The sequence below is a fragment of the Lygodium microphyllum genome, chromosome 3 (genome assembly GCF_053477565.2).
Source record: "Lygodium microphyllum isolate KBCC chromosome 3, Lygodium_microphyllum_v1.1.10, whole genome shotgun sequence".
In the NCBI taxonomy this organism is placed as follows: Eukaryota; Viridiplantae; Streptophyta; class Polypodiopsida; order Schizaeales; family Lygodiaceae; genus Lygodium; species Lygodium microphyllum.
In genome coordinates this window covers 74730658-74746866 of record NC_141137.1, presented here as the reverse complement: position 1 = coordinate 74746866, position 16209 = coordinate 74730658, and the positions used below count along the sequence as shown (strand labels likewise).

Sequence of the window (16209 nt, the reverse complement as noted above, 5' to 3'; positions counted from 1 at the left end):
TGTGGGCTAGCGATGGTAGATGGACCAAACACAACAAAGGAGTGAGAACCTGCATTGAATGAATAAGGGTGAATGGTGGGTAGCCTGTCTATTTATAGATGTTAAAGGGTGCCTTTAAAAATTAGGGCTTTGGGGGACCACTAAAACTCTCTCGAACTACACACTAAATTTGTGTTTTTCATTGATCAAGAGTGTTTTAGGGCTGTTGAAAATGCTAATCAATTGTAAAGTGTGTTTTAGCTCAACATCTTTGAGCGGTTATTGACCCTTAGACTGGCATTAATTAATTAATTAATGCCTAGTCTCTAATCTCACCACTGTTATTAATGGCCAATAAACTAGTCTAGGCCGAAATCTGACACTGTGTACCACCTAGTGCCTATTAGACATAACTTATTACAACTTTTGTCTTTGGCACCAACTGATATCTTGTGGTCTTGGGACCCACACTGTGAAATAATTAACTTGCACATCACATGTGCAAGTGGCATTAGCACATTTGATTAACTTTTAATCAAATGCTAAGCAAAGCAATAAAATTTCACGTCCTAATGACATCTGGAGTTAATGAATGCTGAAATGAACAGAATAGATGTACAAGGGTTATCAATGCAACTTGTCAAGCCAAATCTCTCTCACTAAGGCCTGAAAGCAAAAGTGAGGAAGACAAGCTGAAGTGGTGCTATAAATAGCACAAAAAGAATGCATAAATTAATGCAGGTCAGCCAGCCAAATCTGGCAAACTGCTACCAGATCTGGCCGACCTACCACATCTGGCTGAAACACCACTAAAATGGTGGAAACACTGCAATAAATGCGATCTGCCCAGCCTGCCCATGTGGCACTAGACTGCATGCCGAACCTGCCCAAACAGTGGCGACTCCTAAAAAGAATGCCCAAATCACTAACAAGAAATGGGTAAGCCAATTGGAATCCATCCCCAGCTTGTAAGAACCAAAGATGAATCTCAAGTACCTGCTGGATAATGAATACCAAGATTGAGGGTCCCCCTCAGGAACTGCAAAATCCTCATAGCAACCTGCCAATGTACCATCTTGGGTTCACTCATGAACCCGGCCAACAAACCTACAAGAAAGCACAAATCAACCCAAGAGTTAAGAAGCCAAATCAAGGACCCAATCAACTGCCTATGGCAGCAAGCATCCGGCACCAATGAATCTACATGGGTTGAAGCCTTCCACTTCGGATACGTAGGAGTAGAAATGGCCTTACATCCTTCCATCTCAAACATGGCCAAATGCTCCTGCGCATTTGCTAGGAGATGAAACTCCTCCTCGGAGTCTAGTAAATTTCAGGGCCTAAAAAGAAATGGAGAAGGCCCATATTTGTCATCTCAAACACCTCGTGTAGGGCCTCCTTCATCTCCTTGACCTTGTAGGCACAGTCACTTGTCAAAATAAGATCATCCACATAAAGCACGAACAACCCTGCCCTCCAACAAGGGTGTAAACATACAACTGGGGATCGGAAGAGAAACATCAATACCCCAATTTCCTTTGGAGGAACGAGTCTATCTTCTTGTTCCAAGCATGTGGAGCCTATTTGAGACCATAAAGTGACTTCTTCAACCTGTACACCTGTCCATCTGATGAGGAAAATCTAGGAGGCTGCTCAACATAGATCTTCTCCTTCAAATCACCATTTAGGAAGGTAGATTTCACATCAAGCTAATAAACCAACCATCTCCTATGGCTAGGTAAGGCAAGAACGTCCCTAATGGTAGCCATCCAAGCTATAGGTGCAAAGGTATCATGGAAATCCACCCCTAGTCGTTGTGCGAAGCCCTTTGCAATGAGCCGCGCCTTGTGCTTATCTAGAGTACGATCATTGTGATATTTGATCTTGAAAACCCATTTTACACCAATCACCTTCCTGCAAATGGACCTAGGCACAAAATCCCAAGTGCCATGCCACTCAATAGCATCCAACTCCTGCTCCATAGCCTTCTTTCAATGCTATGATTGCAAAGCCTCCTTCATGGAGGTGGGCTCCCTATCCTGTATGGCACAGGTCATCAAACAATAATTAGTACAAACAAGCTCGGTTGTATATGCCTAGAACCATTCTGCAACTACCACTCCTCAAGGACTCCCCCAATCCCTGAATCACGAAGTGTCTCTTGCACCCAACAAGGAGAAGGCCAATACTCCCCTTGCCACTCTCCATCTACCAAAGTCTCTAGATATCCACCAGGACCGACTCAATGGGTGAATCCGAGGGTGAAGCAATCTCTTCCTCCACCAAGAGTGGAGCCTCAATAGGCAAAGCCTCCGAAGGCACTCGAGAGCAAGTGCCGAACTGTCACCTAGATCTCCAAGAATGGGATGCTCAACACCCCCCTCTGCAAAAGCTGAAAACTCCACGAACCAAACATCTCGACTCATGTACACCTCCCAGAAAGCTAGATCATAAAGCATGTATCCTTGGGATTGCGAGCTATATCCTACAAACACTTGTGTCTTGGAAGCTGGCTCAATATTGTATCTCTTCTTCTTCGAGATGTGAACATAAGCATCACACCGAAACACCCTAAAATAATAGATATTCGGCTTCTGTGCAATATAAACGTCAAAAGGGGTCATACCAACCACAGCCGAAGTAGGGGATTGATTAAGAATGTGGACAGTGGTGGCCACAATAGAGGTTGGGGACCATTCTAGGTTGCAAATGGACTAGCCAATTTAATTATGGATGGGTACATTTAATTTTGGGTAGGGTCAAAAGGATTGAAATTAATTTCAGAATTATTTCATTCTAAAAGTTAATTTAATGGCTGAATAATGCTGAAATTTGGGTTTAGAAGATTGCCACTTGGTATAAATACCCATGCAAACTTTTTTTGGGCTGCTGGAGGGCATTCAAATCAATTTTCCAACCTGGAGAGAGAGAGAGAGAGAGAGGGTGCTGCAAATCAGAATTCAGACTAGTTTTTAGCCATTTGTTAGAGGCGACAGCATCCAGAGGCCCTAGGGGATCAACCGCTAACAGAAGGACCATCAAGATCAAGTGATAGCATCATTAAGCTAGCGACAGCAGTTCTAGGCCTCCCTACCTGTGGGCAACAGTTACAAGGGCAGATTAAACAAGCTGCTTGCAAAATTTAACCATTTCCTACGAGGAATCTCTAAATTTTCTCTCTTTGGCATTCTCTCTCTATTCCATCCCATTCTCAGGAGATCTCAACTTATCTCAGCCATTTGGAGTAGATCTCTGTTGAAAAACATGGATCTAGAGCAAGGTTTAGCTATGGTGGGTGGAATACGTAGACATGAAACATAATGGACAGACAAGTCACTGACTATTACTCAAGTGAATTAGGTTCCAAGTAAAATTAGCTTGGACTCATAAACATAATCTTGAGTAGAGAGACGAGACTGAAAGTACATGGTACAATAGCATTCATCATCTAACTCAATGTCAAGTATATGCTTTTATAGTTTTAGGATGGTTCCCCTTTTCTCATTGTGCCTATGGGATTCAAGCAACTTCTCCCAGGCTTGTTGCATGTCCATTGCCCTACTGCTCCATACAAAGAGGCTGTCTTAGGAGTGTGATTGTATGAATCTCAACACCCCTCCTCAATCGCAACCATAAAAAGCACCAAGTATACAGGGGCTGTCATGAGTAGAACCTTGCTAAGTGTAGACATGGAAAAAACCAACCATATAAAGCTAGAGGCTATCACAAGGCCTCACTAAGTGTGCAGAGGCTGTAGTGCACAGGTTACATAAGGGTTACAAAGCTCTCCACTTTGCTTGCTTCTTCTTTGTCTTTTATCTTCTGGTCTTCTTCTTTATGGTCTTCTTCTTTATAGTCTTCTTCTTCTTTGACTGCTTTGATCTTCTTTCCATTGTTCTTCTTCTCCACTTTGCTTGCTTTGATCTATCTGATCCCCCTCAAGCAAAGAGGTCACACACTTAAGGATTGGCATGTTGAGCAGAGTGGCTAAAACATGTTCAAGGTCTTCAAATAAGATCATTGATTACACTTGGATATAGGCAACTTCATTTTCTCCTACACGTAGAGCAAACAATATTTCCATGTAGTACAGATAAGTGACAAGAAATCATATTACTTCCCATGAACAGCATCCACATAAAAATCTTCATGTTTATCATTACAATAACTGAGAATCAGCTTCAACAACTAAGGTAAATCCAGCAAGAGTTGGAAAAAAAAATTGTGCCAAAAGACACAATAGCTATTAGTATTTAAATACCATTATTTAGTATCAAGAGATACTATCTTGAAGCTTAATGTTAAATGTTGATGCTTGATATCTTGAACCTTCTTCTTGCTGAGTTTGAGGGTTGCACTTGCTGGAACTTCAATGGTACACTGGATCAGAGTTGCAAAGGGTTGTTTGAGCCAAGGGAGTGAGAAAATGAAATAATTGTTGAGCTTGAGATCAAAATGGCTATAGTTGTCTTGTCAAAACAGGGACCAGCGTGACTAGTAAATCAACTCCCATAAGCTCCATAGGTCGAATCTGCTCAAACCCTTTGAGATGGAGGACCCTCACTAATGGGTCTAAGTCCCCCTAAGAGAGTTTGTGCTTGTTTTACCCAAGTTGAGAGATCTAAGCCTTCAAAGTGATCACTGTCAAAACTACGCCCAGATTTGGGAAAATGTAAATGCCGAGCATGATGCACATCAATCTCCTCGACTTTTGTGTCAGAAAGTTGCATCTTAACCGGAAAACAACTCCGAAGAAGAAAGCTCAAAGAGATATGGCCTAGTTCAAGAGAAATGGCTACTCCAAACGAGGTAGGTGATGTTGGCTATAGAGATCAAGAATGATAGAGTGAAAATAAAGTGAGAGATGAAAGATTCTTGTGGAGCTGAGCTAACCAAAGGTTGTGGGGAGCTGGAGGAGCAATGAGCTGAGCTAAACCAAGTTCACCATGGCTCTGATACCATGTTGAAAAATATGGATCTAGAGCAAGGTTTAGCTATGATGGGTGGAATACATAGATATGAAACATAATGGATAGACAAGACACTAATTGTTACTCAAGTGAATTAGATTCCAAGATAGATTAGCTTGGACTTATAAACACAATCTTAAGTAGAGATACAAAACTGAAAGTACAAAGTACAACAAAGTCCTAGATAAAATTTAAGGGGCAGTTGGCCCAATTTGTGTACCGATTGCATCTACAGCAAGGGGCTTTTGGATCAGCCAAAGAGATTATGGAATCTCAGCTTGTACCCAATCCATTAGTCAATAAAGTTAAAGAAATACCAAAAGGGGCACCAGTTTTGGGACCAATAGGGTGTCTACTATCCATAGTTACGCTCGTACGTAGTACGAACTGGTTCGTACTATACGGTTCATACCGTACCATACCGTACGAATTCGTACAGAAAACAAGCACTTTTTTTCTCTTTTTTTTCCTTTTTTTTTACGTGGTTGTTGTTGTTGGTGGTGGTTTGGGTTGTTGACCATTGTTGTTGTGGTGGTGGTGGTGATTTTGTAGCCTTGATCGATCAACCAAGAAAGGGGGGAAAGCTTGATTAGACTTCTCATACATGTTTTGTTATGATTTATCCTAGAGCCAAAGGCCATACATAAGGTATTCAAGCAGTTCCAAACGTTTCTAATTGATGTTCCATCATTTTTCACAATATGTTAGTGTCATCAATAAATAAATTCAGCACCATTTGAGAATCGTCAAGTAGCTTAATCCTATTGATTTTACCTTTGTTCACAGCTCATTTTGCACCACCCAACCCAAAGCATTAGTACACATTGCTAATAAAACTAGACCAGAGGATAGCTTGGCCTAATGTACCTTCTGAGAGTACACGAATTAGTGAATGTACCATCGGTAGTTGCTTTAGCCTTAGCAATGCCAAACAAAACCATAACAAAATTCATAAATCTTTTACCAAAACCTTTGGTGGTTTGTTTGGTAACTGTTGGTCTCACAGGTCATTTTGGCCTCTTGTAGACGTTAATAAAGCATCTCATGTCATTTCATCTCTCTTTTTTTTTTCGTAAAAGGTAATTGTATTAATTACGAAAAAAAATACAAGATTACTGGATTACAAGATTACAAGATACATGATGACACAAAGCCATCATGTGAAGAGGTTTTCTCTTTCTTTCTCTTTCTCTTTTTTCTGATTACAAGATACACGAGGGCCCTAGGCCAACGTGTGGGGAAGCCCCGTAGTAATGCACTGAAAAGGTTACACCAATCATGGCAACGACCCAGAGGCAATTGCCATATGCCACGGATGCAAATCCTCCCGAGGGAGCAAGTCGGAGTGTCGGATGAGATCTAGCTGCCAATGCAAGAGCCCTTTAAGCCTGGCAATATGTCGCGGTACATTAGAGGCCGAATCAAAGAGAAAAGCATTGCGCGTGGTCCAAATGTGCCAGCATCCCCAATATCTGAAAAAGTGAAATAAGATCTTCTCATGCAACTGTGGCGGTGCGGGATACTTCGGGCGCACAAAAACCCAGTCGAAAGGAGTTAGCGAGGACTCCACCACCGCGCGCCAAATGTGCGACAAGAGTGACCAGATATTCTTGGCGAGCGGACAAGAGAGAAAACGATGTCGAGCCGATTCCGCCGGTGTAGTACAGAAGAAACAATTGCCATTCGAGATGCGACGCTTGGCAAGGGCCGAGGCCAGAGGAAGACCACCAATCATGACCCGCCAAAGAAAAACCTTGCATTTGAAAGGTGTCTTATTTAGCCAGCCCTCCATCAGCGTTTTCTGCCACCATGACAGCGATTTCCGCAGTCCCCAAACAGTATTAGCTTTCTCTCCCAGCCATTGGTGATCTTGAACAAGAAGATGATACACCTGGTTAGTAGAGGCCTTTTCCAGACTCAGGCGGCCTGCAAGGTCCCAATCCTGCCAAGGGCGATCCACAGCCAAGGCAGGAAAGGGTTGCCTACCCTGAAGCTCCGACGATAGCTGCTCCCATAAATCACGGTATCCACGCGGGATCTTGAAGAGTCGCCGAGCAGTCCGAAACGATACGAGGACATTGCGAGTGGCAAGGGTAGCATCCGCAACCGACGTCACACCTAAACGGGCCATGCGATTAAATCTTGGTCTGAGCTGATGTTTATCTTCCCACGAAAGGAGTCTCGATACTGCCAACAATTCCAGCTGAAAGGAATTAGTCTGCAGGCGGTCCCCTATTGGGTGCCAACGGGCCTTTTGGAGCACCACTTTCCACGAGCCGACCAAGTGCAGTAACAAAGAGGAAGAGGGACTGGAAACACGAGAGTCGGCATTAAGGACATGCCACCAGGAGGTTCGAAGCCGTGTGTTGCCATGGCGGAGCCCGCTGTCTTCAAGAAAATAACGGGCTATGATGGTCCATGGGTGATGATCCACACACATGGCACGGAAAAGGGACCAACGGAGAGCTAACATATGAGTGTGTGCATCCAAAATAGCTCCACCACCCATGCGCTTAGGGGTACATGCATGTGACCATGAAATCCACGAAATGCCTGCCTGCAGTGAATCCTTCTTCCACAGCATGAAACGAATGGGATGAGTGAGGGCCTTCAAAGTAGTAGGCGTCCATGGCAACAAAGGCAGGAAATACGTTAGCATTGGTAGCATGATTGTTTGGGCCACTTTGAGGCGGACATGGAATGGCCACGCTTGCGACTTCCAGTACATAAACTTCGCCGCCAGTTTTTGTGAAATCCACTCCAGCAGGTCTTTTGGCCGTACATCCACCCCCAATGGGTATCCAAGATGCCTGACAATGGAGCCACGGGAAACCACCTGTCCTTGCCAGCCTAGGGACTGTAAATCAGTCTCCGTACAACTGAGAATGGCTGACTTAAGGGCATTGATGCGAAGCCCAGAGGCCTGACCAAAGAGTGTCCAAACATCTAATGCCCTTCGAATGTTGTCCCTGTCCGCCTGCAAAATCATAAAGGTGTCATCAGCCAAAGATTGGCTGACGAAGTGTTGACCCAACGGAAGAGACAGCCCGGCCAACTGAGCAGAGGCTGCCATGGAGGATAACATTGAAAGGACCGGGTGAGTTGCCAGGGCAAAGAAGAGAGGGCTCAAAGGACAACCCTGTCTGACCGAGCGTGCAAGGACAAATGGCTCTGTAACCCCACCATTAAGCATAACTCTGGAGGAAGCCTCAGCACTAATGGTGTAGATCAATCGGGACATTCGGGTACCAAAGCCCATAGCCGACATGAGGTCTGCAATGAAAGACCAGTCCACATAATCAAACGCCTTTTCCAAGTCCAATTGAATCAATACCACTTCCTGACCGGAGTGCCGCGCATAGTCAATAGCCATTTGCACATTTAAGATATTATGCAGAATGTTGCGGCCCTTAATGAAGCCATATTGGAGAGGATGCACAATAGCTGGAAGGTGCTTGTGAAGCCGATTCGCCAGCACTTTGGAGTAGATTTTATACATGGAGCCCATCAAAGAGATTGGTCTCCAATGTTGCAACTTTGACGGCGAAGGGACCTTTGGAATTAGTTTGATAAGGCCTTCTTTCCATGAGGAGGGCATGACCCCCGTTTCCCACACCTGCTGAAACATGGCCACCAATGGCTTCACTAACTGCGTGGCCGAGGTCTGAAAGAATTCATTAGTGAGACCATCCCAGCCAGGACTTTTATCCTTCGGCAAGTGCAGCAAGACGTCCATAACCTCTTCCTCGCAAATATCCGTCTCCAACGTGGCTTGCATATCAACTGGAACCTGCTGGCGGACCAGATGATAGAAGACCGAGCGGGCATGCGTAACCTGGCTAGAAGGCGAGGAAGAAGAACCAAGAAGTTCCATAAAATAGTTTCTGTACATAGTGACAATGGTCTGCGGATCCGTGACCATGCGACCTTCCGAATCCTGGAGTCTGGTCATATTTTCGCGAGCCGGAGACGCATGCAAGGCGCGAAAGAACTTACGAGACTGGCAGGCGCTATCTTGCAATGTGTCCGTCAAGTTGTGCAGCTTGGCCTGTTGATAAGATTTCAACTGAAATACTTGAATAAGATGGGCCAACCGCCTCTCCAGAGACAGCAGAAAATCATCATCAGGGGAATCCAGAAGCAAGGAACGGACCAAAGCCAGTAAGTCTTCTGCTGCATGTCGACGTTGGCGGCAAAGCGAGGCATGATGGATCCCATACTGGCGAGCAACCCGCTGCACATTAGAGAGCAGCCGTGCAAATGAAGGCAAGCCCTCAGAGGCGAAGTCCAATGAGAACCTCTCAATCAGCTGTTGCATATAGCCCTGGAAAATTGAATGCTTCAAATAAGAGGAGTTGAAACGTAAAGGGAGCCTATCCAGCAATTGCACAAAAGGTGCAATAGAGTGTGCCCGCATCTCAAGCTGGAGGGGGAAATGATCCGACAACGCATATTGCTGCAAGACCTTCATTTCCAGCATCTCAGGAAGAAAATCATCGCCCTGCATGATATACATTCTGTCCAGTCACGACCAGGTAGTTGCATATTGTGCGGAATGAAAAGTAAACCCTGAAAAAGAAGGGTGAAGCCACGACCAAAGATCTTGCTTGAGTACGTGCAAAGCAAAGGAACTCCACACCCGGCTTTCCGGCGTATCCATTACCGAATGCCCTGAAGTGGACTGAGAAGAGTCAACACACATATTGAAATCTCCCATCAAAAACCCCCTTCGGCCGAGTGACATGGAGCCCTGCAAAGTGGACCAAAGATCCCGTCGGGATGTGGGATCATTCGGAGCATAGAGGCCCAACAGCCATAAAATCTCTCCTTCAAATAAGACTTCGATCACCAGAAAGCGGCCCTGCACATCATTTTTGACAAGGACAGGCTGATATTTCTCATGGACAATCATTAGCACGCCCGAATAGTACGTAGCAGGGGTTCTTGCATAAAATAGACGGAATCCATGACAATCCATTACTTTTCCTGCTTCACCGTGACTTTTGTGCTCAACTGCACACAACACATCCCACTGGTTCTCATGCAAGACGGTCCACATGGCATGTTGCTTATGGCGAGAGCAAATGCCTCGCACATTCCACGTAGCTATCTTCATGTATCCTCAAAGAAGGAAGTCAGGAACGAGGCACCTGCTGCCTCGATTTCACCTTTTCCGCGAGAGCATCCAGGACACCCTCATCCAGAAAATCAGCCAATACTGCAAAAGAATTCTGGCGACCTGCTTTGGAGGTAGAAGGGAAATCCACTACCTTGGGAGAGGGGCGGGGATAATGCCGATCCCAGGGTGTAATAACATTTCCTTTGGCATCGAACGCCAGCTTGGCAGGTGGGCCTTTGGGGCCGTCGGTATAGGCTCTCCTTGGAGACTGATTACGGGGGGCAGACGGGGCCGCAGGACGCGCAGCCTGCTGTGAAGTGGCCGTTTCTTTCCGGCGCGTATACGTGCGCACGGAATCCTGGGAAGCGGGAGGCCCAGGATCCGCCAGGCCTGCATCCAACTTTGTACCTTTTTTGGGACGTGCCTCAATCCAGTCAGTGCGACGGGAATCCACACTCAGGACCTGTTGTTTGCCTTTATCCATGACATGAGGAGACTGAAGGGCTTCCTGGGGCGTGGCATCAAGCACCATGTCGTCCTTGGGCAGCACAACCTGCGCATCCTCCGAAGACGATTGCTTTTCAGGGCATTCGGCCATGAAATGCCCCAATTTACCACATGAAAAGCAGTGGCCCGCAAAGTTGCCCCATTTTAAGCGAAAATACAAAGGATGCATGCCCGAACAATTGAGGCGAAGCCACGCGGGCCTTTTCCTGGCCGTGTCCCATAGCATGCATAAACGGTTGCGGTTCATCGCCCTGAGGCTTGGGGAAACCAGCACTGTTCCCACAACTGCCATCGCATCCTTCAACATGGGCCAATAGATCGCCGGACAGTTTTCCACCTCCACCCACACCGGGCATTCGCGTTGAAGCAGACGCTGGAAGTCGGCCATGGGGCGCCATGGCACAACATGGACCAAGCGGCGATCAAAGAATAGCGGCAACTTGGACAGGAGCTCAGCGCGATGCGTTTCCGATTTCAGCAAGACCTCATAAAAGCCACGAGGTCCAAGGAAGATCTCCTCAACAGACTCCCCTTGCAATAGATGGTGCAACCATTGGCGAATATACAAAATCACTGGGATCCTGCCAGTGAAGAAAAGTATAACTGCACGGTCATAGAACACCGAGAAGGATCGCAAGACTGATTTGGGGTCCACCGTGGCTTCCAGCACATCATCCGTTCCCGCAACAGAAAAAGATTCGGTATTATGCTGGACATAATCGCCGAGCAGAGTATTGGTGAAGTACAGCAAATGCTCCCAGTTAATTTCCTGCGAATCCACAGGATCAGAGGCCACTTGCGCATAGGAGCGTTCCGGAGGACTCATTGGCTCATCAGGCGTATGCTTGGAGCGTTTGCCGACAGGCGGTAGTTCAGAACTCGGCGGCAACTCCTCCGTGCATGGCACCATATCTTCCGGCTCCTCTGCATCAGAATCAGGGCCAAGGGCTGCCACCGTCCGGTCAAGAAAATCCAAGTCCAGGCCAGCCATACTGCTGTCTTCACACGCGGTGTCAAGGGGTCAGGCACAGGCGGTGCAGAGTTGCAGGTCGCTGCAGGTACCGGTGACGGGCAGCGTTGGACCGGCGGGGCAGACATCAGGCGTGAGGCGGGCAGACGTCAAGCATCAGATGTCAGACGTCAGGTGCAGCAGGTAGAGGCGACGGGGAGCGTTCGACAGGCGTGGCGGACGTCAGCTTCTGACGCAGGCGGGCAGACGCTAGGTGTGGACGAAAGTGAGCGCAGGTACAGACGACGTGGCAAGTGTGACAGGCGCAGGTACAGGCAGGCGACGGCTGCTGCGACAGGCGTACGAAGGACAGGTGCAGACGGGCGCAGCGACGAGCGATGGGTTCAGCGGCTGGCAACTGGCGTGGGGGAAGACGATCCATAGACGACACGATCGACGCCGCTCTTTTCCGCGTCTTCAGCCATGGAAAGAGGTTGGCGACGGAGCAGGACGAGAAATGTTAGGGTTCAGAGATGGCGGACTGTCAAGACCTGCGGGGCGTCGGCCATCTCCAACGAATTCTCTCTCTCTCTCTCTCTCTCTCTCTCTCTCTCTCTCTCTCTCTCAACCTTCTCTCTCTCAAGCATGCATGCCTCTTATTTGTATGATCATTCATGTATGATGTATCCACTCCTATGTATGTACTTGTAAGTTGTAGCGCATGTTGCGCATGTGGCATATGCCATAGAGGTTTTGGCGTGTTACCATCAAGTATTCATCTTATATACTCCAATAGCATTGCTATTTAGACTCTTAACATCTGTTCTATCATCTATAGTTCAAAATAATGAAGTTTTTTTTTTTGTATTAATATCGTACCGTACCTTATAAAATCTTAAGGTACCATTTAGTACCGTATTTTTCATACCTGACAACTATGCTACCATCCAAGATTATTAAGGTAAAGTGTGCATTTCAGATTATGTTTATTTTCTGATTGCTATAATTAAGTACTTGGTCAGGGAATTACCACCCTCTCCCAAAAGGAAGGCTGGTTTTCAGAAAGCCTCAGGACTGATAGGCTTGGTAACTGCTGGATTTCAATGAACTTCAACCACCACTAACACAATATATTGCATACATTGTGTACCCCTAAAAGTCGACAATCAATACCTACGACATGCACAAAATCAGCAACTTTACACCTCACTAAAGCATCCAAGACCCTGCCAAAACCCTAATGGTTACATCCTACTGTTACATAACACCCACCAAGTCTATCTTATTATCTTGTAATGCTCTAGCATTTACTTCAGCAATTAGGTGTTCAATAAATCCTCTACCTAACCTTTATAATCTTTAATCGTTAGAAGATTTGACTCGGAAGTCATGTTGTAAACTAGAAAACAGACACATTGTGCTTCTTCTACTTCACCTGTTAGGTGTTGACTGAAATTTCTGACAAATCTTTAAGACTATTGATTAGTATTCAACTTAGTCCACCACATCAAGTCTATTACCTAGACAGGCATTACCTGTTGTGCCTCTTGCATGAGTTCATCCCCAAGTTTTTTCAAGAGAAGTACAGTTTTTGGAGCAGTTTTCCACATAAGCATCTGTTGCTGAGTGCTTGGGTGTGTAAAGGCAAGTGTTGACTCCTTGACCCGCTCTCGAGTACACGAGAATCCATCCGTTCGGACTAAGTACATCTCAGCTTTCCTTCTTGACTGAAGTCTAACCACACCAGTGGTAGAGGCACACATATCACCAACAACAATTGGCTCCTCAGAATCATCAGCAGGAGTTTCAACCCCAGGCACCCTGAAAAGTGCCCCCTTTGTGTAGCCATTATCTGAAGTAGCAGAAGTACTTGCTACATTAGCTGATGATGCCACCTCTTCGTCACAAATCTCGCGCCTCTGTGCACTCTCTTGAACGTTAGACGTCCTGTGCAAGGTCCCATTTTCCTCATTATCTTCCAAATCAAAGCCACTAGACTTCTTTTCTTTTATTCCAGCTCTTGGTATCCCTGGTCCGTCTAGAGCCCACCTTCCAGCAGGATCTGTGATACTGGTGAGAGAAAGGGTAGCATCTTCTCCTTGGAATGCATCTGATTTCACAACTTTCACAATTCTCTTTTTTGACATGAAAGTTGTGGGAGAAACTTGTCTTCCCTTCAAAAATTTTGACATTGCTTGCTTGGAGAAAAAGTTCAGGACTGGCCTTTGTGCTTCGAAGGGGGTAATTGTGATAGGAGTATCTTGCAAAGAAGACATTTGTTGATCTCTTGGCTCACTATAGTTTGCATCATCCAGCTCTTGCTTCATACTTCCAACCTGTCCCTGGTCTCCAGTATCTAAAATCTTTTCATCCTCTGGTTGGGAACTTGTGTCTGCAAGTCCTTCGCCAACTTTGTTGCTTAAAAAATCCTGGACAGGACTATCCAAGCAAGAAGCATTTCGAAGAACAACTTCACGCCAACGTGCAACCATCATTGAAGTCCTACCTACCCCCTCCTGGCTATGAAGATAAAGAGGATGGTTCTGAGGATCAGCGACCAGCTTCGCAAACTCAATCACCTGGTCCTTGGTCGGAGTTTCTCCTTTTTCCACAGGTAATCTGACATGCCTAAGCTTTCCTGATGAGACCGCACCGTTTAAAGCCAATTTTGTAAGCTGGTCAGCACTATCTTCAGCCCTGATATTAACTATGACCTTGAAGCCATTATCCAACAACCAACGCACACCCTCCTCTGTTACTTGTCCACCCTTCCAGAACATCACCGCAGCTGATGATCTGTCTACCCTTGGAGTCCATAGCCTGACAGGTCCCCAGTTGGGAATATCTGCATGATTGGGTGATCCTTCTGCTCGAGGAAGACCAGTATCATAGCAAACATTTTTTAGCTTCTGGAATTTACTGTGCATTAGTGCAAACTGCATCTCAGATGCTGGGAAAAAACAGGATAAGGCTGATTCTAACTGTTCACAGCACCTCTTCATTGCTGCTCGGAATTGAGCAAGGGGTGGTACAGAGTCTGATTGTGCAATTGGTGCAGATCCAAGATTTAGCCTTCCACCAAGTACCTCTTGCTTTTGTTGATGGAGGAGTGCTCCAATACAACCAAGACCAGCCACCACTTTTTCTTCCAACAAAGAGAGATCATTGTTTTCAAGATTGTTTGGGTTTTGGAAGCCGGTAAGAGCATATCCACCAGATTGCTGCCCAAACTGTTCACGGGCATCATTTACAACACGCAAGGCATCCATCACAGCATTATGGACCTGTTCTGCTATTCTAAAAATCCGACAAAATGCCTCAACCTCAGCAAGATCCCCTGGAAATGGTCCAATCAAAGGGGACCAAGATTCATCGTGGACCTGCTTTTTCAACATCTGCCTTCAGTATATCAATTTACAGTTATTATTCTCACTGCCTCATTATGCATCATAATGTTAAGGAAAGGAAAATCTAGAAAGGAAGAAGGGATTCAAACAAAACCTGATCTATTGCCAATGAATCAGGTAACTCAACTGTAGAATTGTTGTAATTGAGGTTATCTGATTGATCGTTGAAATCAGCTGAGGCTGAAGCCGCCCTTTCCAAAGGTCCTGTCAACTCATTGATTGAAGTTTCTATAGGTACTGTTGAGGAAGATGCATTTTCAGGTACTACTGAAACAGCTGGCTTCAAACCACATGTCTGGTCGCTCTTATGGATTTTAAGTGCTCGCTTAACCTTGCAGTGTCCTTTTGGGCATCTGATTCCCCACCTGCCATTGGAGACAGAGACCAACGGAGAGGAATCACGACCACAACACCAAGCACAAGTCCACAGAGGCGGATGCTGGCAAGCGCTGGCCTCAGCCAGCATCATCTTCACCCCTGCAGTCAATCAAGGCATGAACGGGATGAACCAAAACTGGTCCATCAACAGCTCTTGTCCTGTTGTCAGCAAGGAATACACACCGCATGCAAGGGAATGCCAGACAGCGTATATCGATGGGGGGGACCAATATTGATGGCGCAGTAAAACGGAAACAGTCGGCAACACTATTCCGTGAGCGCCAACGGGAGGGCAAAATTTGTAATGGCCTGCAAGAGGAGCTATTGAAGGCAATGATTAATCGGAGAACTATGGTTACCAAGACGCATGATTGCGTCAGAAAAACGTGACAGCCGAGCCATGGAAGGTGTATGAAGTACAATGCATCAATCCTTGATGAAAGCGATGCAAAGCTGCAAAGAGAGCCTCGAGTCGAGCTGTATGCTCTGAGATGTGAAGGGTCGATTGCATGAGGGGATGATCAAGCCCTGCCAAGTGAGGACGATGATCAATCTCCTTCTTCCTTATGCGCAGTCGGTTGGGGTGGGGTGCCGGGGCGCAAACGGATGGGGCTTCAGTGATGAGTGAAGCCCTTTCTTGCACAGGTGGACAAAAAAGTTCGAGGTCAGGAAATTTTCGGATTTTAGACGTATTAAAACATACGCTTGAGGCTACCTGCTGGCCTTTGATTGTACAAACTCTCAAAAGGTTTTCCCAAGCCTTTAGAGTGGGGACACGTGCAGACTCCTAAAACTTGAGGAAGCTTTGCAACTCATTGGAGCCAACATGTGAAACGGCTTAGTAATTTGTCTTGACTTCAGGAATTGCCGAACAACATTCACAAAAAATCGGCATTTAAT

General features: G+C 46.0%; 1 protein-coding gene across 4 annotated transcripts in view; it reads right to left on the bottom strand.

Moving 5' to 3' along the window:
* The window catches only part of NADK2 (NAD kinase 2), an 84271-nt gene extending 68302 nt beyond the window's left edge, over window positions 1-15969 (bottom strand). For 2 of the 4 annotated variants that reach the window (XM_087672885.1, XM_087672891.1), the window contains exons 1-2: window positions 15026-15969; window positions 13060-14919 (exon numbers count right to left, since the gene is read on the bottom strand). In XM_087672885.1, the coding sequence (XP_087529011.1) occupies window positions 13060-14919; window positions 15026-15400 (2235 nt within the window). In that variant the 5' untranslated portion in view covers window positions 15401-15969. The remainder of the gene's footprint in view (window positions 1-13059; window positions 14920-15025) is intronic. The other 2 variants (XM_087672888.1, XM_087672894.1) reach the window with 2 other exon arrangements.
* Between the last annotated feature and the right edge of the window lie 240 nt (window positions 15970-16209).